Raw genomic sequence first — 25,167 nt, 5'->3', positions numbered from 1 at the left:
GATACTAAAATATACCGTATATCAGTACATAACACATTGGTTTCGGTTTCTGTATCAGATCTGATTTATGAGCCATAATGGAATTTATTGTGGCCTTTTAAGTAGCTGCATAATTTACTATTTATTTATATTTAAAATGTTGCCTCGCATTGTTATTTTCTAGAGCTAATATTTGTGTTATTGTTGTGAAACAAAAGTTTTGCGGCTTACAGCAATTTTCATTTAAAATTAACATTAAAATTTGGCTTTTCAATGTTCCTTTGCTTTTCGCTTTTTGCTTTTCGACTACACAAACAGAAAGTTTTTCTTGCTTTGACCAGGTCAAATTATGCAAATTTCAAATTCAGACCAAAAATGTGTCTGATAAAATTATAAAACTCTGAAATAAAACAAATAGTTTGTTTTTCAGCAGTTTATAAAATTTCTAAAGCATATTATTTTTAATTAATTTTTTTTCTTAATTTATATAGAATCTCATCAACAATTTATGCACAAAGAAAAGTTTCCAATAGTTGCCTATAATTGTATGTTTTTTATTCGCTTTATTTAATTTCACAAAGAAAAGTTGCTGATGTTAAGTAAATATAAATATTGTCTCAACATTGTTGAGAGTGATAAGTTGAAGTTTATTTTGCTCTGCATGCAAATTAATGTTGGTCCTTGCTTCGCGTTTTTTAGCGAACCATCATCTGCACCTCTCCTCTCCCAATCCCGTGTTGAATCCTGTGGGCGCGCTGAAACCAAACATAATTTGAATTATTGATTGGCAAGTCAACCAAGCATAGTGCGTTTCGAAAAGGCAGCCCAAACAATGTCTAAATTTGTGTCAAGCCACAAGCCTGCTCCTGCCACGCCTCCTCAGATGGGAGCTCAGACACCACACCTATTTCGAGTGAACTTTATGCAAAAATTGCTTTTCAGCCAATTTCGTTTTATAAAATTTTGCGCCTTGTCACAAGCAAAAAGAAGTGAACCAAAATTGTTTCCCTCCTCTTAAGAGTGGGCCAAGGGACATTGTCTTTTGAGCTTCGTTGTTGGCGACGTTGTGTTTTCTTGCTGTTTGCTGCTTGTTATTGCTGTTGCTGTTGTTATTTCTCTTGCTGTTGCTGTACTTCGCTTCCGGCTGTTATCAGCAATCGACACTCTGCTGCGTTTCCTACGCGCTCATTTGTACACACTGCTCTTTGTAGTCCGTGTGTTGTCTGTGTTTTGTGTGTTTGATTCTCCTGCCTCGCGTTTCCCCTTTTCCACTTCTTGCGTTTCCGCATTGCCATTGACTTTGCTTTGCCGTCTTCTATTCTCTGCGCGCTTTGCTTTGGGTGCGGTGTTAATGTAATTTGCGGAGGGCGCCAAAAATATTTTCAGCGCTTTGTTTGAACTTCAAGTCAACAGAATACAACGCAACCTAACTAGTGATGGCAAAAAATGTCATTAATCGATTATGGATTTACGTTTAATCGAAATATGACAAATGATTTTTGTATAGATATTTTCGATATTTTAAAATGGTAATAGAATAATAATAATAATAATAATAATAATAATAATAATAATAATAATAATAATAATAATAATAATAATAATAATAATAATAATAATAATAATAATAATAATAATAATAATAATAATAATAATAATAATAATAATAATAATAATTTTAAATTTGTGATCATCACTTTTCTTACATCGTTTGTATGCACATCAATCCCGATTGTTTCTCATATTTTGAATTCATAATTATAACGAACTTACAATAATCGATTATTCTGATTAATCGTGCCATCACTAAGGACAATACAGCTCTGATCTGCTCAGCTGTGGGCGAGCCTTGAGGCACAGGCACGCCCCCTTACAGAAACGAAAAAATGCTGCTCTTACCTGCCCACTGGCTTTGTTGTGTGTTGACTTTATTGAACCATTTCGCCAAACTTGATTGACTTATTGTTGCTGCTGCTTGGCGCTTTTGTTTTTATGCCACATTTTATTTTTGCTTTTCGTTTTTCTTTCTGGTTTGCTTATTTATCGCACCCTCTTTCTTATTCGCTGGCGTTTCTGGCACACGAAATTTCCCTTTTAGATCGCCAACAGGCAAACACTTAAACCCAGCCAGGCCGCAGGATTCACACTCTTCGTGCCAGATACGAGTATAAGTCAATTTCGAATGTCAATAAAATGGAAATTTTATAATTTTCGCAAGAGATTCACACACACACATACACACACACGCGCGAACGCTTGTAGACTGCCATAACTGTCTACTTCATTCCACACACCACATCGGAAGACAGGCTACAACTTAATGAGATTTTGTTTATTGGTTCTTGATAGCAGCCGCAGTCGAGCTAAGCCGGGACAAGGATGTGGCCGCTGCCGCCCTGAGTGTTTTATTAATGCTTTTTATGGGCGCTTAGGTGAATCTCGCTGACGTCAGCGGATATTTATGCTCCCTGTGATATCAATCTGACGTGCCTAAGTGGCAGCAGTTAATAGATCGTTGAATCAGCTGCCATGTAGCAATTACTGCCAAGGAGAGAAATCAATTTAAAGCTGCAGCTCATTAGTCGAATATTGACTTTAATATTGCATTGATCTCTCTGAACTTAATGGAGACGGAGTCATTTTTGTGTACGGAGCACTCGCTGACGACTTTTCTCAGTTAATGCCGCAAATGATGTGCTCTTTGAAATGCGGACATGAAAGATTTTTGAAGGGCGCCCAGAAAATGCCGTATATTTTGTTGGCTTAGTCTTCATTTTAATTAAAACTCATTTGTGGCGTGCGAGCTTTTAAAACATGCGCTTACATGTAATAAGTGAGAGGCACACACACACAGCAGAAAATGCACAACGTGGCGTATACGCAACATTGTTGGCATTGGTGCTTATGCGTGAGCGTGAGATCCCTTGAAATTAAAACTAATACACACACACACCATACTGACACACATATATAACATATGAGAAATGGAGCAAGCAAGGCAAAGCACTAAGCTCCTATAAAGTGAACGAAAAGCATGTAAATATTAAAGAAATTCTGGGAAATATATAAAAATTTGGCTTAAACTTCAAAGTTTTAGTTCGTGTCGTTATTACCACATATTTTTTTTGCTTTTCAGCCACACACTATTTGCCATCTTGCTTGCTGCTGCTTTCTGTTTGCTTTCTGCCTTTCTTCATGAAAGCAAATATGTCAAAGTCAAACGAATCGATGCCAAAAGGTTTGGCTCAAAGCTGATAAAACAAAAAAAAAAAAAAAAACAACGATGCTTGAAAGCAAACCCATAAATATCAATCCATCAACAGAAAGTTGACAAAAGTTTTGACATCACCGCTCTGTGACCGGGTCGCAAGGAAATTCCATAAAAGAAAAAATAAGAGAGCAGGTCATTTTAGCACTCGGGTCATGCATAGTCAATTTGCGAGTCTGGTCACAACGAAGGGAGTCAAATAGTTCAGACCTGCAGGCAGACTATTGACGAACAGAAAGAAAGATGCAGCTTTAACCGTGTGAAAGCTTTTTTAACGGTGTCAAATATATACTATGGGTGTTCTTTAATATTACAAAAATAAAGCATTGCATTGAAAATATAACACTGTCAACTAAAGTAACGAAGTCCGAACAGCTTTTCATGTGATCTGAGTAATTTGTATTGTTATTATTGTGTGTATTCTAGTTTTATACTTTATTACATTCGTATCTGTTAGCACATTTCCTGGTAGCAAGTTTGAAAATTCAGTTTGAAGAATGACGTTTGATATTTATGGCTTTTTAACGCATTTCATGTAAATTTCAACGTGTGACAGAATCTTTAACAATAGTAAATGTATACCTAGAGTATTCCAATATAAATTTAAAGCATCAAGTTCAAAATATTACTGTCACCCAAATTAACGAAGTCCAATCAGATTTTTATTGTTATTGTGCATAGATTCTACCATAACATATGTTATATAGTATATGGTATACAGTATACAATGTAGACGTACTGATTGGATTTAACAATTTAAATTCATTTGTTATGTGCTAGTAGTGCAAATATTTATGTTACACTTTGTTTGCTAAAATGCGCATAATTTTTCCTCATTAACAAATGCATTAATATTTAAAATTTGTAATATTGCATAAATTACTCGCATGGAAGCGTTCATGTCGAGTTTTTAGTGCATTTGCCTAAAGCCAATTATGATTGAAGTTTGTAGGTTTTTTTTGTATCTCTCACTCTGCACTTTAATAAGCTTTCATGGTGCAGTTACGGCCACTGATTGCTCAATTTAATAAAAACAATATTGCAATTTTTTGCACACATTCATGTAATTTCGAATTCCGCTCGGATATTTGGATGGCAAGCTTCACTGATCATTTATTTTGCGTGCAATGCATTGAGAATTATACATTGTTTGTTCAGGAATACCCTTTGGAATTGAATTCAACAAACTGAACTGAATGTTCGAAAAAGATTAAAAATATTTTAAAATTTTGTTGAAAGATTTTATATGCAAAGCGTAGGAATCTTCTTTATTATTGAAATATTTATGCACTGTATCTCCAATTTAAGGTATTTTAGTAGTCGTGCAAATGGGTAAAAACATTTCGTGACACTTTTTTTAAGAGATGTTTTTATGGAGCACAGCTGGCAGTTGAATTTTTTCTTGTTTTTATAAAATCCCACTTCTACGGACTGTGTTTCAGTTGAATGGAATTTTCAGCTTGCGATTTTTAATTCGGCAAAAAACCATATTCTTGAATGTAGCAGTAACAGTTACTGTAATTGGGAGTGTACTCGTAGTTGAAAATGTAGCAGTGAATGAAACTCAATTGTGCAAAAAGTGTAATCACCTCTAAAATGTCTTAAAGTTACTCATTCATATATGCTTTTAAGGAATTACACAAAAAAGGGAAGAATAATTCTTTGTGAAACTGCAACAATTACGAGTATTTGGCATTGTCCTTTCTTGCTGTGCGTGAAGGCGATTGAAAACTAATTTTCTAAAGCGCTCCGAAATGAGAGAGGCATTAAAAAGTTTCAACTCTGTGCTGTAAAAGTTTGCCTGTTTGGTTTAAATGGCCATTCTACATTTGTTGCCCGCATCTTCAATTTGCAGTAAAAGAAAGCGAAATGAAATTTTGGTTAAACGCGCCTTGAGCAATAAAAATGAATTTCTTTAAATTATAAATTACAGCGCAAAGAACAAACAATTTAACGACCCTCAACAATCTCCTAGTTAGTCTGGTTTAACATAACCACTTGACACGAAACGAGCAAAGTTCCCATACGAGTGCGGCGATAAACTTAATTTTATTTTATTATTTAAAATTTGACACAAAGCGTTAAAAAGTTGACACGATGTAACATATCTTGTCGCTTGCTGTATACGCTTTTTATGCCAAATGACTAATAAAAAGCAGCACTAATTATTTACGATCTTGCCGAAAGGAACAAGTACAAGAGAGAGTATTATATTGTTATCGTAAAAAGTAAATATGGCATTTACGTGCCATTCATTTTTTCCCCCGTTTTTGTCTTGCTTTGCCGTGTAAAATTTATGCCGTCTGCCAAAACATACAAAATACAAAAACACACTTAGAGTCGCATAACATTTTATTATTTCCAACATTTTCCGGCGCCAACACTTTGCACCTAATTTCATCTGCTTCCGCTGTGGGATGAGTTTGGCACATGGAGAGAGCGAGAAGGCGCGACCCCATATTCCTCATACGCCTCGTGCGCCCCATGGTCATGTCCTGCCATAGCCGACGCAATTACAGAAGCCGCTAGGGGCCTCTTCAAAAATTTATGGCCATTGATACATGGCACAATGCGAGCACGACTGACTCACACTCACTCTCAATTCCTGCAGTCAGTCGAATGCTTTTGCGGTCGGTCATTGTGGCATGCTTTCAGGTTTCCGGCGGATTGCACTTAAGTTGAGTTCAGTTCAGTTGAGCTGAGCTGAGTTGGGGCGCGTAAGCTGTGAAATGCTTATTATTCGAGTTTATTCCAGTTTATATTGGAATATATTTTATGATTTGTGAATAAGATTTACAAAAACGGCGCCAAGCAAATAAAACCAATCGATTACTCTTAGGGGGGGATATTCAAACTTTTCATGCTTTCCGGATTATTAAAATGCTTGTTAAAGATGATGAAAAGTGTCCTTAAGCAAGTTTACTTAAAGAGATATATGAGGAGAAACAAATCTATATAAATTTATATATTTTTTCATAATTTCATTTATTGACTAACTTAAGTCTTTACTTATTTTGTATTTTCAAATCTTTAAAATAATCTATTTATTTTCATAATTGTATATTTGTTTGTTTATTAAGTTAAACACTTCTTTATTTTTTTTTTGTTTATTTATTTAAATATATATTAATTTTTTATTTCTTTCCATTTCCATTTCCATTTTTATTTACATTTATTAATATTTATTGGGTTTCTTTTATTTACGTACTTCTAATAAGGTTTTTTCATATTTAAGATACTTTGTTTTAAATGTCAAGTATTTTCAACTTTAATTCTACTTCACAAATATTTAAATATTACTAGTTAATGTTTAGCTTGTTAGTTGAATATCGGACGCTTTTTGTTTTTTTAAGTAACTGTTTCCAAATGCGAACTCTAATACAAGTAAAGTTGTTTATACTAAATCTAAAAAACTAAAAGAATGCCAGATTGAACTGTTTTTGTTTAGTTTTCCTACACAAACCTTCTGCAACTGTTTCCGTTTCCGGTTGCATTTAGGCTGGTCAGTGAACCGCGCAGCAACTGTAAACAGTGTTTTTATGCTGTCCTTCGTCTTCGTCTTTAAAGGAATACGCTTGAGCCTGCAGTACGTGACTTTTAGTTTATGGGCACTTTGTTCCATGTTGAGAACCATAAAATTAGCCAGGTGCTGTTGAGTTATGTTAACTGTCTAGAATCAGCGCACATGTTACGGTTAATTTTTACACGGACATACACTGCGAACTGCACTGAAACTGAAGAGAATGATTTAATTCCTGCTGCAGGAACTTGTTCAACAGTTGTGTGTTAACAAGCTTTACACACTATTTTGAGTAAAACCACATGTTTTATCTCTACAAGTTGCAATTTGCATAGGAAAATAATAACTTCTTGTTGATTTACATGGCTGCAGCTTTTGTTTTACTGCGGACAGATTTACAAAAATGTCATAAATTGCTTAGATCTGGCTTTTGGTAAATGTTTGCTAAACGCACAAATCCGTAAAGTGTGATAAGACACAGCGAAGAGTGAAATTAAATTCAAAATTTACACAACAGAAAATATGGTGTGGAGCACATATTTCTCAAAAAAGAAGGGTAAATACAAATAACTAAATTTGAAGGCAGCAGCCATAAATAAAAACCGTTGAAATAAACTGATACAAAATTGCTGAAAAGCGGAGGCAATAAAATTACAGATGCAAAACATTTATTTTGCAATTTACAAGTGCGAAAAATTTTACAGTTTTTTGAAAGGACTTAACACTGGATTATTTCACAATTTCATTATAAATTTATTTCAAAAAAGAAGCTTAATAAGACCATTGAGAACAATAAGTGTAGCTGAGTTGTAGTTGATAAAGCTTACAAGTGAATAAATAAAAGGGAAATAAAAATAAATTCGAGAATTTTGCCAAAACGGATATGCTTCCAACTAAGATTTATATTTAGATGCTTGATTGCAATTTATTCACTTCCGTATCGGATTACGGGAAGTGTAAAGTAAATACTAAGCTCAACTCGGATCATTGAAGAGGTCAGAAAAAAACCTGGTTTGATTTACACATGTGAAACTAGAATCAGGTTTGGCACGGAATATAAATCTCGCAACCTCAACATCCGAATTTGTCACTGCAAAGTGAAAAGCTCGAAAGCTCATATATTTGCCATGCTAAACCAGCGATAGAGGGAAAGAGAGGAGAAATGTGAAATGGCCATCGAAAATGGGGACAGCAGTTGTTGGTCAAGTATTTTGGGTGCCACAACCAGATTCATGTTGTGAATGCCACCAGGGACACGGACAATTCTGTCAATAATGTTGGCTGGCAACTGTGTATGTGCTTACATCTATGCACATTTGATTACAGAGCCAAAATACCATAATAATTTGTCACACCAGCAGCGAAAGTGGCACCAAATAGGCTGCTGCTGCTGCTACTGCTGTTACTGCTGTTCGTGGTACTGATACATATAGTATCAATATAGCATATAGTATATAGTGTAGCTATAGCTAATACTAAGTTAGGAAGCCAGTCGCAAACATTGAATTTGCGAGTTTCGCACTTCTGGTTAGATGGCAGGTGGCAAGTGGCAAGCAAACATGAAATAGATTATTTACAGCGCCATGCACAACGTTTTGTGCAAAACTGTGTGTGTGTGTGTTTATGTGTGTGTGCCACAGCTGCTGTGCTGTTTAGCTTTGAACCAACCGCCCTCCCACTGGAAACGACTCGACTCGACGAGAGTGCACAAAATCCCGCAAAAAACATAAAAAATCAGAAGTGTGAACAGGCACTGATAAGCGGGAGAGCACAGCGGCTGTTGTCGACTTGTCAAAAGAAAAATTGCTTATAGCCTTACACGAATGCACAAATGAAATTGTGCAGGCAAGATTGACGGCTGTGGTAGTAAATGCTCATGGAAGCCTTTTCCCAGCCAGTCAGTCATTCAGTTTTTGCAAAGTTTCTGCTGCTGTTCTGTTGCCAGTTGAGTGATTTGAGTGAAAATCTCTGGGAGCAGGTGATGTTAGCAACTTGAATTTACTGCTAGATTAACGAATAGCTCAATTTAAGGTTCGGCACTGATTTACAATCACTTTGCAATGCGGATAGAAATGCTTTACGACTAAAGCAAGTCGGATCCTTACGTTAATTGATTGTATTATAAGCAGTTCAATTGATTTGTTAGCTTAAGCTATGAAGTTAGTTGCTGCGTATGAGGATGAGTTTATTCATAGTTGAATTTATATGTAGTAAAATAAGAAAATTTTTATTCGCAATTGTGACATCTACGTAATAATAGAAATGTTTCAATGCAAAATGATTGAATTGAGGACGAGATTATTGATAATTATATTAATATGTAGTTAAATAAGTCAATTTCTAATTCAAATAATGCAATTGCTTTACATAATATGTATACATTGAAGTCAGCTACGACGTATACGTAATATTACAAATGTTTTAATGCAAGATAAATGACTTGAGGATGAGTTTATTCATAATTAAATAAATATGTAGTCAAATTAGTAATTTTGAATAGCAATGAAGTTAACTACGACGTATACGTTATATTAGAAATCTATCAATGTGAAATGATTGACTGAATTATTATAATTTAATTAATATGCGAGCCTAGTAAAAGATCTATTTCAATTCATTTACAATCCACTAACAAATTATCTAAGGCTATACATTTATTTGTGACGTATACGTAATATGAGAAGTGTTTCAAGACAAGATGATGGAGTTGAGGATGAGTTTGAGATGTAGTAAAATAAGTATATTAATATTCCAAATAATCCAATTGCTTTACATAATATGTACTTAGCATGTTATAATTAAAATCAGCTACGACGTATACGTAATATTAGAAACGTTGTAATGCAAGATAAATGACTTGATGATGAGTTTATTCATAATTAAATAAATATGTAGTCTAATTAGTAAATTTATATGTAATTTCTTATCACAATATGTATAGCAATGAACCTAGCTCCGACGTATACGTAATATTAGAAATCTTTTAATGCGAAATGTTTGAAGAACATAATATATAACAATTTATTTTGGACCTGGTTGTTGTTTAATGAATCTAACTGATTTACATGTAATATTATCTAAGGCTATAAATTTTATTGTGACGTATACGTAACATAATATTACAAATCTTTTATTGAGAGACGATTGAATAAAATAACAAATATGAATTCATTTGTGGCAATGGTCAAAGAACATGGTTGCAATTTAATCAATCTAAATGATTTACATAAATTATTATCAAAGTCTAAGAAGTCAGCTGCGACGTATACGTAATATTAGAAGTAACTTACAACTGATTTCATGATTTATTCGACCATTTATTAATACGGATGTAAGTAAAAGCAAATCTATGCATTACTTCGAATTTAAACAACTACACTTTTAGTCAAACAATTCAAATAAATGTGCACCATTATTGAATTGTGTTGTTTGCCTATCAAAAGCAATTATGATGCGTATCTAAAACAATTTACCAAGTCGATATTTACTTCAAATTGATGTGTGCAGAATGCTTGTAACTACCTCAAATTTAACCACACACACATATGTTGATTTAATTAACTTGTTTTTATTTTAGCCAAATTCCTGAAGAGCAAAGAACGTTAAATAGAAATGCTGACCAATAATAATTACAAGGGTTTTGAATTTGTAAGCCAGCTATTTGGGTTGAATAACTATAAATACTCGCATTAAGCTACGCAGCTTAGGAATTCAATTAGCCAAATGGGCGAATGTTGTATGCATAGTTAGTGGACACACACAGAGCATAAGAGTCCACACAACAACCCAACTTCATACCAATTCCTTTTGTAATGCATGCCAAATGCGCACAAAAGTATTCTATGCAAAAATGCCAACTATTTGTTATTTGGCCCCAACTCAACATCAAATTCAACATAGAAACTCTGGCATTTTCTGGTGTTGCCAACTGATAGCGAACTCTCTGCCCATTTGCCAGTGGTCTCAATAATTTAGTAGCCGCTCTTTCTATTTGTGTGCAACACTCGCTGTCGTTTTCGGACTTGTTGGCCTGTTGGACGCTTGTTAGGCGCGGTCGACCACAATGCTAGCTGAAAGTGTGTGGCCATCACGTTTGTCTATTTTTGGTTGTTTTCGTTGTTTTTTTTTCCAGGTCTTTAGTTGTTCAGGTGTGAGGCTTTTCATGTTGTTGGCGTTGGGTAAACAGCCGCCCAAATTGACGTGCCGAAAACTGGACAAATTGCACGCAAACATGGCAACAAAAAGCGTTTGTGAAGCCAAAGGAAAGCGAAGTGTCTAGCGAACGCACTTCTGAACCGGGGGCCCAAAGCGAACCCAACAACTTGGAGCCCACCAAAAATTAATTATGAAAATTTTCACTTTACGTCTGAGTTTTTGGTTACTTGTAACTTTGTTAAGTTAATGCGTTTATTTGGCGTGCAGAATTTAATTATGAAAATGTCTCATATTTCAACAAAGTGAAATGCTGCAACGTTTTTGCTCTTTTGCCACTTTAGTTTTGTGTGGAGTATTTTCTCAAATAACACCAAGTGTGTGTTGTGTGCGTTAAGTTTGCCTTATATCAATTACATTGTCGAAATTCTTCAATGGAAGCTGCTTGACAAAAACAGCTCAAGAATGACAAATAATTTAAAGCATTTAATTCTCATTCCTTGAAGACGGTTATTGAAAAGATGTGTGAAGTGCGTATTTTTAATTTTATACCACAATGTTGACCAATCACTCGAAGTCACCGTCTGCTAGCTAGCGATGACATATGCTCCACTATGCTACACTGACATTTGATTGAGTTCAGTCTCTGCTGCAGCTGTCATGTGAAAGAAAACAATTTGCTGTTAAATTGCTACATGGCAGCGCCTGTCGATTTCCTGTCAGTTGCTTTGCTTTCGTTTCTCTTCCCTGTTCCCACTCGCTTTGTGTTCTCTACGGCACGTGTCTACATGTGTTAAACAAAATATGTATGATGAATGTGCCTGTGGCTGTGTGTATAAGTGTCTCTCTCTTTCTCTCTCTCTCTTTGCGTGTGTCTGTGTGCAATAACTACGCATTTATATGGCACTTCCGCAGCTGCACTTTGACTGTTTCTGATTCGCATATTGCGGCACTTCCTCATCCATTTGTATTTGATTATTTCGCCATAAAAAGCATTGATTGCTTTTTATTGTTTCGCTTATTTCATTTTGTCTCACATTAGACATATTGCCATCAATTAGTTTCCTGTCACTGCCTTTCATTTTATGTTACCTAAGAGGAATGCGTCAGAAGACAAACTATTCTCAATTAATATTATACTTTACTTTGTTATGGCCCAGAATTGTTTCCTATGATATGGTTAAAATTAAATTCAATTTCCCTTTTACAAGCCATTCGGTTTAATATATAATTAGAATAAAGTTTACAATCCTTTGCTGCCATTACACGTAATAATGTTTAAAAGTTTCTTAACCAAAACTTTTTAGTTAACGAAAATTTGCGCATCGCTGCGCATGGATAACTTTAAGATTCACCGCAGACCTCAATGGTCTTAAGAAGTTTTTGTGCAAACCCTATTCACATTTGCTTTGCCGTCAAACACACATTTATATGTATAGTATATATATATGCTTATGTGTGCGGTGCAAACAATAAGAAAGAGAAGAAAACCTGTTGTTTGAGCTGCGTGCCTAGACGGGATTATTAGCCGCATTTTGTGGCCCTAAGGCGAAAAGCGTTAAACACACGAAACCAATTACAATCCTCCCATTTTGTATTTTTGGCTGAGCACATAACTTGCGATGCGATGCGATGCGGGTCGTAATATTGAGTAGAAGATGTTCACCTATATTTAGTCTGGTTGGCCCACAAATCTCAGGTATTTTGCCAGCTAATAAACTTTGCCTTAAAGTATTTGGTGGCAAAGTTTCATTTGACTCAGAGACTGCGGACTCTGGACTTTGTCTCTAGCATATTTGTATTAATATTAGTTGGCCTCGGGCAAGCATGAAATCCGTATGTATACGAACCGTATACGGGTTATTTATTTAGATCAGCTTTAGCTTTAGCTTCAGTCTCAGACACAGACAAAGATGGAGTCCAACTTCGTCTCTCTCCTCACCTCTGTCCCTGTTTCTATATTCAGTCTCTACGAGACACGTGCGTCGAAGTACGCCCACATTTCTTTGGCAATTTTTATGCACCCAATATCAATAATTTTGCAGGCTTTATTGTTATTTGCGCATATTTTTATGTATTTGCTAGTACGTTTCGTACGTTTCACCCGCGCCGAAAGGATGAGCAAAAGTTTTGCTCTGGCACGAAAAGTTTTTACATCGCCTGGGACCGACCGGAAATGAAAGTGAAATTGTTTTTCCTAACGTATTTACGTTTGTTGACCTTTATTAAAATGACTTTTATGGCTTTCGGCATGCCATCCATGGTCATTAATATGTTTCGCGTAATGAAATCGACAATTATTTGCAGCTGGACAAGTAATGACAGTGCTATGAAGCTAGATTTTTCGATAAATTCAAAGTAATTAAAGAGTTTCGGATTCCAAGAATTTCGCTATTTGCATAATGAGAAAGAAACAGACATGTTTGACGCAACGCAACTTCTTTAAATAGCTTGTAGAAATAGTAACAATATTGGTTTCAGAATGTTATATATTATATATATTTTTTAAATTACTATTAATAAATAGATTTTACCATTTTGCTTTGATTAAGATTTAAATGAGATTACATTTTACAATAATCTTTGTCAGGGATTCGGAAAAAGGGAAGCAGCTTTTTATTGAGTTATACATTAAAGATCGAATTATAAATGTAAGGCAACTCGAATAAGTTTATACATATATGTATAAGATATACATTTATTATTAAAGGAGTTTAACTTATTTTATTACTTATTGAACTTTTTTCTATTTCTCATCAATTAAAATTCAAATTTATTACATTAATTTAATGCAATGATACTCGCTGAAGCATATATGTTTTACATATGTATATATTCTAAATATTGTTTTAAGCAAGTATTCACAAAATGTACTATGTCTTGTTAAAGTACTTTCAATTTATATTTAAGTTAAGTTTAATTCAATTACTATGATGGAATGTAACTTGCTGAAATTTGCTTACTAGATATGTGTTTTATTTAGATTTTTTTTTTATTCTAATGTAATTACTTAGGAAATACAAGAAAGTGTTCTGAGCCATACTGAAGTACTTTCTACTTTCCTTAGATCTGAATTCAAATTTAATGTAGTACTAGATCTCATACTACGATTCCGTTTGTCACAGCTAATCAAATTAAAAATTTGTGTGCAACTGTCAAATTGTTTTGAATTTGAAATGAACATGTCGCAGTCACAGTCGAATTCGCAGTCGCAGTCTCTGACGCTGTCGCTGCTGTTGATTACCTGACAGCTACATCCTCGCTTAAGTACGTAGATATGCCGGAGACACTTTGAGAGCAACTGCTAGCCTCCGGTTGATTCCATCTTCCGTCTTTGCCGATCCGTTTCACCCCGTTGCCAAAGCGTTGCCCACGCACAGTGTCAACGAAATTTATCACACACTCGCAGACATTTGTTACTGACGTAGACAGGTAAGAGCAGGAGGTAAAAGTAAAGGCAGGAGTTCGTGGGGGTCGCACATTTGCATCTGAGCTTTAAATACGTTCTAGGTACAGCTGTCAAAGTTATTCATATTTTTGGGAGCAGCATACTTTTGTGCTCAGCATTTTGGCATTTTTACATGTGTTGCTATTAATTTTTTGCTCCGCCGCGTAGCAAATTGAAGACATCGCATAATCTGAGGCTGAGGCTGAGACTGAGGTTGAGGTGAATTTTCCAACCTGGATGCTGTCAAGCCATTAGCTGCAGGACGTCGCGTTGACGTTGCCCAGGTGTCGCATTGTAATTGTGCGTGTGTCAAGTGTGTGTGTGTGTATGTGTATGTGCGGGAAAAGTATGATTGAATGTTATTTGATGTGAATTTTTAAATTTCTTTATGCGCTCATTCCGTTGATGTTATTGTTGCTGTTAGGCTGTTGGCATTTATGTAAATGTTACAATTTGTTGGGCATACTTTACACGGCTGTCAGTGAAATATGAAGAGCTGCCTCCCAAAAAAAAATAAAATTCCAGCACTGTGAAGTTTAAAGTGGCAAGTGGCAAAAGTTTCTGATTGCCAATACTCAAATACAAACAGATCTCGACTTCGAATTCGAATTCAAGTTCGAGTTCCAGTTTCCTTTGGCAATTATATCGCTGGCTTTCATTATGCAAAAAGTCAAGTTAATTGCGTGACATTTACAATATTCAAATATTCGTTTGACACACACAATCAGCAGCAGCAGAAGCAGCTACTTATCAGTTGGCTGCTATAAGTTCGACTTTATTATACGCGTGTATATACAATTTTGAATTTAATGCCTGGCACAACAATCCACTCTGATTGTCCCTCGGGGCTAAATTGAAATGCATAAATTACGGGCTTTGCACATCTTTTTTGCACAGCCTACTTATCAGCACACCAAGTGTTATTTCATGTATATATTCAATATATATATATCGTGTGCAATACGAGTATTCTTGTATATAAAGCAATATTGGCTTTTAAGCGGCCATCGCGTATCGAGTGTTTGACCTTATGCCGGCTTAACGCCCACGTTTCAAGTGCCAATTTATGCAACTTTGGATGCTATCGATAAAAATCAATTTGTGGAAATAGCGGGCACAAAAAACAGAAGCATCACGAAGTACAACAACAAAAAAATGAAATGTAGCCATGCGATACACAAACAAATTGGCCACATTCAAAGTTGTCCTTGGCACTCACAAATTATCTTAAAATCCAGGCATTGGCATTCGCATTCGCATTCGCATTTGAATTCACCATCATTTCAATACGTACATATTTCAATGTGAATGCCAGTCTGGGAAATTCAAATAAGCACAAAAGGAGGGACATGGACATGGCAAGCGAGCGAACTGCTCAATCAAATCAAAGCCGCCCCACAACAAAATGCAAAATAAGACAATGAATGGGGAGGACAAACGGGAATGACAACTCTGAGGCTAGTGTCAGAGACAGTCTCGCCATTTACACCGAAGACATGAGAAGCATAAACTAAGCATAAGCCAAGATAAGACATCGAATGCACACATACACTGCGTATACTCGATTTTCATAAATCATTTATTTGTATGCATAGAAAGGACGAGTCTGACGAGTCTTGTTTTATCGCTCAGTTATGAGTATTAACCTTGACTGCGACAGGATTGGATTAATTTTATTAATGAATCAATTCATTCAAACCAAAACTTGGTAAACTTGAGCAAATACCTTGCTCAAGCTTAAATACCCAAATCCAAATCGATGGCGACGAGTGAGATGTAGAGACAGATAGACAGAGAGAGAAGCAGAGGCGACAAATGTAATCAAAATAAATTACGAGCGTGTAAGCAGCCTCCGGTGTCTATTAAGGGCAATAAAAGGAAGGCACCATTTGTTTAACGCAATCTCATTATTAGATGCGACCCAAAGCCGACGGCACAGCTGCTTCAGCTTCAGCTTCAGCTTCAGCTTCAGTGTTAGCTTCGGCTTGAACTGCGGCTATGGCTGCAACCCACCCAGTGACAGCAAGGTTCGACCCCTGCTCTCTCTTTTGGCCTCACCTTCCACTCTCATCTACAGCTTGATAATGCTCCTGATTATGCTGATGATAAGTAATTTTGTAAACTCGAAATGCAGACCGAGCTGAACCGACGATGCCTCTAAAGCGGCGTTAATGCGCCCGTTGATTAGTCAGTGCTGTAGTTGAAGACTCAGTCAATGTCTCTTTCCCTCTTTCTCCACCATTCTCACTCTCTTTCCCAGTAAGGTGCGCCGACAAGCCAACAAGCTCATTATGCCGCCAACAATTTGATTAATTACCACTGCCAGCCTGGTTGTATGCTACATTTTTTTTTTCTTTATGTAATATTATGTCCCTGTCCTGCGGCATGGGGTCGCCTGCAAAGGATTTCTGCACTTCCGTTTTGCGCTTTGCCTTCGTGCATAAATTTTATGCAAAATTTAATTTACCGCTGGGCAAATTCTGGGCAATAATTGTTATGCTAAAGTTGCTGCTAGCTATTTTTCCAAAGCTCTCAGCCGTAGCAAGGCTTTGTGCGTCTGACATTTATAAGCTAGGCTACAGCGACTTGGGACTTTATTAAGACTGGTATTACATTAGAGTTCGGTTGCAGCGCGATCAAAGCGGGCAATGACGATGCCAGTAACCCGCAATGACAATGCAGCAATAAATAACATTCATTTAAATAAAAGGTCAAATAAATGCTTAAATGCATTAAAATAAATAATTAAGAAGCCGCAACAGTCGAGATTACCAGCTAACTACCTTCAATAACACCTTTAAATTATTACCTTTAAAATATACCGAATTAAAATACCGAAAATATACTAAATAAAAATGAATATAAATAAAACAATGGGGAAATATCTGTACATTATGCCTAATATATAATATGCTGGCAAATAATAAAATATACTAAAAATACTAAAATATATATTTAAATTATTTATGGTATATTTATTACAATCATAATATAATAATTGAATTTCGTGTGATAACACGGTTAAAAATACCGAATATGCCAAAACACTAAAATATACCAAAAATATACTGACATTTGCCGAAAAGTATTTTTGGTATAACTACATATTGAATATATGTAGGTACCATAAAGTGGCCTATGGGCAGCGGGTATAAAATAAATGTAGCGCGAAAGCAGCAAAATTTCAACAAACAAATCCACAAAATCAATTAATTTTAGATAAAGTGTTCCCGGTAAAATATGTGTGCATATCAGAAACAAGCAAACTGTGACTGCAATTTAAAAATGGAACCAGTTAAACGACAACTTTGCATATCCAAGAACAACAACAATATCAAATGCTCGTAAACTAGCAAAACTGAAATAAATCACAAAAAACACTTCAATTAAAAGTTTGGTGCAACAATGAAATTAGCATGCTCCAACCAGTTGCCTCTGCATATTTGTGTTTCTCTGCTCATCATTGTTGTGCTTGTGGTCTTTGGCGAACAAACGATAGCTGCTAGTGTTGAGAATGCGGTAATTGGAGATATTCGCGAAAAGTGGATAAATGACGACGAGCAGCAGTCTGAGCAGAAGGAGAAGGAGAGGGAGAAGCAGCAGCAACAGGAGAACGGACAAAAGCAGGATGAGCAGTTGCTGCTTCCACTTGAACAGTTTGACAACTCTATAGCCGCAAGGTATCGCCATCATCAGCAGAAACATCAACATCACCAACAGCACCAACACCAACACCAACATCAGCAGCAACAACAGCATCAACACCGCCAGCATCTGTCTCATCACCGTGCTCGGATTCACAGACAAAATCATTATAAGGCCTTGGAGTTGGAGCAGCGACAACAGCAGCTGGGCAAGCACTCACATTGGCGTCATTGGTCAACACCTCTCCCACTCCCACTGCCTCCCTCGCCTGATTATGTCAACGATGAGGCAGAACAGCAACAGAGTGCCGAAAACTTTGACTATGGCAACTTCGATTTGGAAAACTATCAACGCTATGCCAACATCGAACTGCCATCGGGCGCTTCGCCACGCTCCGGACGACATCGCGGACGTCTTGTGACGCCCCATGGCAACAACAATGTGATGGTCCCGTTGATCTCCGAGCTGAGTGGCAAGTATCTACGCTCGCTGCCCGACTCAGTAGACTTTCTGCAGGATCGTCTCTATCCAACGCAGCCGCAACGACATTGGCCCGTCAAGCGAGAGGCGATTGTCGAGGGCGATGTTATCCTGGGCGGCCTGATGATGGTCCATTCCCGCGAAGACAGCATCACGTGTGGCCCCATTATGCCACAGGGTGGCATCCAAGCCCTCGAAGCCATGCTCTACACTATCGATCGCATCAATGAGATGGATTTGCTGCCGAACATAACGCTGGGCGCCCACATCCTCGATGACTGCGACAAGGACTCGTATGGCCTGGAAATGGCCGTTGATTTCATAAAAGGTAAGTCTGCAACAGACAACATCTCAACTGTGTGGGTTTCCGTTGCTGATAAGTTGTGTAAGAGCCACAAAGTACAATGGGAAGCCACATCCGTTGAAAGAACTTTTCGAGAAAAAAAGTGCGGTTGTCATTTAAAAATTAATGTTGTAAAAAAGAAGCTGACATTAAGTTAATTGCTGTAAATGAAATTAAAGCTAAATAAAATTCAAGTGAATTTGAATTTACAGAGTTCCCTTTGTTGTATCATCGAATTTCCATAAAAGAGAATATTTATTTAAATAAAAAACAACACGAAATCCATACACCATACATAATTAAATGAATTGCAATATAGAAATTAAACTAATATTTATACTCTGCTCATCCCTCGTTATTTATGTATTATCGAAAAATAAACAATGAATTATTGGATATCAAACATTTGTGGCCAGGCAAATTTAAATTTAAAATGCAATAGGGACAGATTAAATAATTTAAAGCCGTTCACGCAATTATGTATCAATTAGTTAAATTGCCCTGAAATTGCATTTCTAATACATATTTCAATAAAATTTAATTTGACTAATACGCTTTTGTTATCAAATAAATCTCACTAAAACTAGAATTTAAATGCAAAGCATTTATTATTAAATTGTTTGGAATATAACTTAATAAGCGATTTATAAATTTTAAAAAGCAGACCTCTTAAATCTTATTTAAAGTACAATAAACTTGTTATTCATTCACCATTACTTTTACAAAACTTTTTGAATGAATTAAATCGTACATTAACTAACACTTAAAGATAATTATTCCTTAGTTTGATTACTTATGATTACTTCTCTATTCGCTTGAACATACTAAATTTAAATAATACAGTATCCAAAGATGGAGTCTTAATTCTAAAGAGATTCACCAACATACTCTTGTTAAGAAATAAATTAAATCAGTAAACTATTATTTAAAGGCACCTTTAGAAGGAGAAGTATTTATAATTCACTTGTTGGATGTAGTGTATTTAATTGCTGTCACTTCCAATATTAGAGGAATGAAGCACTCGATGTTAAATGTGTTTTGCTTATCAAAGTATGTTTATGACACTTTTGCATTAAATTAAATCATACTTCAACTACCATTTAAAGCCTCCTGTAGAAAGGCAAAGCACTTAATATTCACTTGTTGGATATATTGCTTATTTAATCGCTTTCACTTCCAGTTGGCTACATTAGAAGAACGCAGCACTCGAGGCTGGAGCTGTTTCGATTAACTCGAGTGTCTTACAATTTATTAATAAACAAAATTAATAAATAAATTATGCGATTCTCAGCGGGCAAGTAGAGCCAACAAAAGCGCAGTTCTTTAAGCTCTAGCTGAGCTCAACTCATGCGCCAAAACTAATATACATAATTCCCCTAAGACAAAACGGCATTTATTGAATTTCCAAAGACACACACACTAGAACCGAAAAGGAAGAATAAAAGAAAGCGTTAGAAATATGTGTGTGTCTGTGTGTTGGTTGTGCAAGTCCCACGTGTGGATGCCAACGAAAATTAAGTGCGCCGCCAGAGATCAACGCAACCGGAAGCAAACGAAAGTGGGAGGCGAGAGCGGAGGCGGAGGCGGAAGTAAAGGCCACATGCTCGCATGTTTGTTGTGAACAACGTTTCGCTTGGCTCTTTGCCATAAACGTGGCGCTTATTACATTTATCTGGTGACAAAAAGGCGCAGGAGACAATGTCAATGAGACAGCCACAACGATCTATAATCAATTGCGCCAAGATGTTGGGACAGGACGGCAGAGCATCCTTATTGTTGTTGCCCTTGTCCTTGGGCCTAGGCCTGAACACTTTCTAATCTCCATAATTTCATTATTTATGTGCGCCGCATGGATTTATTTGAGCGACGTGCCGCAACGACTAGCAAGCTCATGCCTCTCACATCTGACGTATGAAAAATATAATTTTCCAAGTCACTGAATTATATTGACAGGATTAGGCATACCGCAAACTATGAGACAACCAACCAACCAGCCAACCAGCTAACAAGCCGTTCCTCCGTCTGTTTACAACCGACAAACACAGTGTCTAGCTGCCAACAGGCTGAAGCCAAAATACAAATCATCATCATGGCCATTATTATCATCATGGCAGCAATTGAGAGGCAGCTAACAGCCAACAGCCAGCAGCCAACGGGCCCGATAGAGTTAATTAATTTGTATTTAAGTGCAGCTGCCAAAATATGGGTGGCATCAATGTGTTTGTGTGTGGGGCGTGGTTCACGCATTATAATACTACACCCAAATATTTCTAATCTGCAAAACAGCCTTTGTGTCTGTCTGACTGAGTCAGATTGCGAGAATCATTTACTTTCATTTAATCTTTATCCACAGACGCAGCTTAACCCCGACACAACAGTTAACTTAATAAATAAAAGTATTAGATATCTAATTGATTGAGTGCACTAAGTCGAAGTGTCTTTAAATTTAAGATAATACGTACAACAGTACAAAGAAATAAGTACGAAAGCAACAGTCGAGTGTGCCAAATCGATATACCGAGAAAAGACTATATCTGGTATAATATATAACAGAAAATATATTAGATTTTGAACCAAAGCGACCCGACAGCTACACTCAAATGCACTCTACTTTAAAAAACCTGCTACACACATTTTCAATAAAAGAAAAAAGGGCGATGGAAATCTAAAAATATACCAGGGAGATGTCTCCCTCTGCCTGGCATATACATTAAAATGTTAAATACCCTTCCACCCAACGAGTAGCGAGTATAAAAACGAAATCATTTTAAATGAGAATTAATATTAATCTACTACAATTTAAAGCAATGTAGATTTCATAAAATAAACATATCGATTGAAATGCATATGGACAAATCAAGCGAATACGATTTAATTTCCACGCAACCAACGAATCGTGAAGCATGAAGAACTAGCTGAGAAAAAAACAAACAAAACAAAACATTAATTGTAGCAAAATAAGCAGAAAACTTCCTATTTTTTTTTTGCCCTTTATTATCAGGTGAAAGTTGAACAGCAACAAAATTGAGTGAAGTGTAATTACAATTATCAAAGAAAAAAAAGTGTTGAGGTGGAACATTTTTCCACTATTAACCCGTAATGACCTCGGTGAACTGCTTAGTGCAGCAAAACATAGAAAAAGTTTTATAATTAGAAAAGCATAAATAATAAAAACACAACATTTCAGAGAAAAAATAAAAACAAACACAGCAAGTATGCAAATGAATAAAGTCCGGAGAATACTTGGGGTCGTCACATTTCAACACAAATGAAAGGAGAAGCAAAACTGCAAAATGACCAACAAAGTTTTACGCAGTTATATTTTTCTCATTTCAGTAACTTCAAAGAGTTTGCGCAGCTTTCAGTCAGTGCTGACAAAGTTGGAGCATTCATTTATAAATTTGCCAGCGGCACTAGACTCCACATTTAATTTTTTTTATTCAAATAACAAAGTGGTATAAAGTTAACACATGCCGCAAGCGGACGAACTTCCAAATGACTGAATAAACACAGTACAAATTTAAATGGGAAATAAATACCACTTAAAAAGGGAATTTTTAAGTAAATTTAATAATGTGCGATAATCCTCATTATTTATTAAATTTCAATTAACAAATTCCCTCATTTAAAATTACTTGTTAATAATCGTCTAATGCCACATGATTAATTTTGCAATTAAATATTCTGAAAATCTGACAATTAAAACCAAATGTATCCTTTCTCTTTGCAGGTTCTATTAGTAACATTGATGATGCGGAATATCATTGCAATAAAACGCAGGTGCGCAAAGTAATATCTGGCGTGGTTGGCGCTGCCTCCTCTGTGACATCCATACAGGTGGCCAATTTGTTGAGATTGTTTCGCATCCCGCAGGTACGTCGAATCTACCATACACAATACGTACATACATATGTATGTACCATATGTATAAAGCATGACCCATACTGCGTATACGTAACATTTCTGGTTGCATGGTGGCTACCAACTTTTTTCTGCCAACTGTGTCCACAAAAACAATCTTGTGGCTTTGCAGTTGCAATATGTTAGCCACACACAGTGGCTGGGCAAAGTTTTTGTGGTTGCAATTAAAAAGCACACAAATTTTGTCGCATGACGCTAACTGTGAAACTGGTTTAAGAAGCAGAATGTTACGTTAAATTAATTCTACGTTTAGAAAGCAACAAATCAAGTTGAGTGCACCATTTGGCCAAATAAGGAAATGGCAAAAAAATAATTATGTCAAGGGTCTGTACAAAACTCTTTTGTTTGAGTCAAGCAATGTCATTTGTGCGTCCAGAAATCACGTTACTCCACAAAGATTGAGTAGCCGCAGAGTTGCCGCTACGTGAGTCAAGAGACGACTATATTACAAGCTAGGCAGCAGCAGTACTATAAAGTGCCTGAAAGTCCAACATGGACCATAAAACACATACGAGTACACGCGCCGAACATTGCGCATTCAGTGCAGTCCGGAAAAAACAACTACTGAAGTACTTCAGTTGTCAGCAAATGGCCATAAATCAAACGTGAGCATTTGATTGCATTTCGGTTGAGCTCCTGATGGTTTTGCGGCAAACAAAAACTTAGTCAGCACACAGATATAAAATATGTACTCCACTCTCACATCTCGAGTAGTGGCCATTTGAACAGTTGTTCGTTTCTCGAGAAGGTAAAGTTGACATATGACTGATTTTTCATGTGCGATTTTTTATGTGTACTTATTTTAAAGCCAGATTGTGCTCGAAGGACTTGACTTTGTTGAGGATGAAAAATTAAAAGTTTAAGTAATTACAAGACAATTTATCAAGAATATTTCACAAAAGTTTGTCAGAGTGTGTCCTTAAGCTGTTTATTCCCCAGTTGCATGTGAGATTTGTGGGTTTATAACGAGAATGCGGTAGACGAAAACAAATGTACACACACACCCACACACACACACGCATTCATTCACCTCACTTAAATGCTTGAACAAGTTTCCACAAAGCGACGACAGTTTGCAGCATTGTGGGGAATTCATTATCTGTCTGCAAAACTGCACAAGCACAAACACTTTGCCGGAAAATTCGTTGACAGTGTGATGAAGGAGCTGTTGCACAGACGAGTGCGCTCTGATAATAATGGCACTTAATTAGAAATCAAGTAGTTAGCTAAACACTTGTAACTGCAAACGATCAGGTTGTTCGTCGAAGGCGAAGGCGTTTGCATTTCCGTCTTTCGCGTGCAATTCGATTGCAAATTTGCTTAATTGCCACGCCCCAGAAATGGTTCCGCCTCTTTGGTTTCAGTTTCTAGCGATTTTGTGAGTCAATTGGCAAAGTGCCATGGCGTTAATTTGTGCGTGAAATTGGATTTTAGTGGCATTCGCATTGGCTTTGGCTTTGGTTTGGCTTTCCTTTTAGCACCAAAGCAAACTTAGTAAGGAGTGTGAAGCTTTTGCGATTTTTTGACTTTGACTCACATCTCGCTGCATTGTATGTGGATTCTGTGGTTCGTTGCCCGTCGAGCTTTGCAAAATGGTGCGAATAACTATATCAGAGATGACAGCTGCTGAGCATAAAGCGGAATTAAATTTTTGAAAAGATGTCGGACACATGCTGCTGTGGAATGCTGCTGAAACGATAAGCCACAAAACTAGAGAGAAAAAAAATATATGTTAGACAAGAACAAAGCAAACAATTGAAATTTTCATATTTCAATTGTTTTTTATTCCTAAAGCCAAGTTTGTGACATGATATTTTTAAACTGCAATTAGCCTAAGTAAAGTAAAAATTTGCAAAACAAAGTGTCTCTCAAGGAAAACAACAGCTTGTGTTAAGAAAAAAAAAGCCCACAAGATATGAAATTCAGTTTCCTTTAAGTGGTTAATGTAATGGAATACTTCACTTTAACTTTACACAGGTCTCGTACTTCTCGACCAGCCCAGAGCTGAGTAACAAGCAACGCTTTGAATACTTCTCACGCACCATTCCATCCGACCACTATCAAGTAAAGGCCATGGTTGAGATTGTCAAGAGCATGGGCTGGACTTATGTTTCGATTATCTACGAGGAGAGCAACTATGGCATCAAGGTGAGTGCACTTGAAATTTTCAAAAATGTTTTGCCTTAGGCAATTAAATTGATTGAGTTCGAAAAAATGTCACCTTAACTAGAAAGGTGTCTATACATTTATATTTAATTAATAAAAGAAAACAATTTAATTTACTCATTTCGTAGTCACCTGGATGACATATATTTTAATTTATTTATATATAATTTGTACAACATAATTTAAATTATTTTAATTCGTTAGGCGCGCCTCGAAAAAATTTTATAGTTATCAATTTATTTATT

At 36.2% G+C, this 25,167-nt stretch overlaps 1 protein-coding gene across 4 annotated transcripts in view; it reads left to right on the top strand.

The window, feature by feature from the left end:
• LOC117569595 (metabotropic glutamate receptor 2) overlaps positions 1 to 25,167 on the top strand; it is a 71,544-nt gene that overhangs the window by 28,030 nt on the left and 18,347 nt on the right. For 2 of the 4 annotated variants that reach the window (XM_052005152.1, XM_034250830.2), the window contains exons 2-4: positions 17,587 to 18,820; positions 22,566 to 22,708; positions 24,734 to 24,904. In XM_052005152.1, the coding sequence (XP_051861112.1) occupies positions 17,773 to 18,820; positions 22,566 to 22,708; positions 24,734 to 24,904 (1,362 nt within the window). In that variant the 5' untranslated portion in view covers positions 17,587 to 17,772. The remainder of the gene's footprint in view (positions 1 to 17,586; positions 18,821 to 22,565; positions 22,709 to 24,733; positions 24,905 to 25,167) is intronic. The other 2 variants (XM_052005151.1, XM_034250829.2) reach the window with 1 other exon arrangement.

Source organism: Drosophila albomicans, chromosome 3 (assembly GCF_009650485.2).
Source record: "Drosophila albomicans strain 15112-1751.03 chromosome 3, ASM965048v2, whole genome shotgun sequence".
Classification (NCBI taxonomy): Eukaryota; Metazoa; Arthropoda; class Insecta; order Diptera; family Drosophilidae; genus Drosophila; species Drosophila albomicans.
Note: the sequence above shows the minus strand (reverse complement) of the source record. Positions and strands in the feature narration are given on the sequence as shown.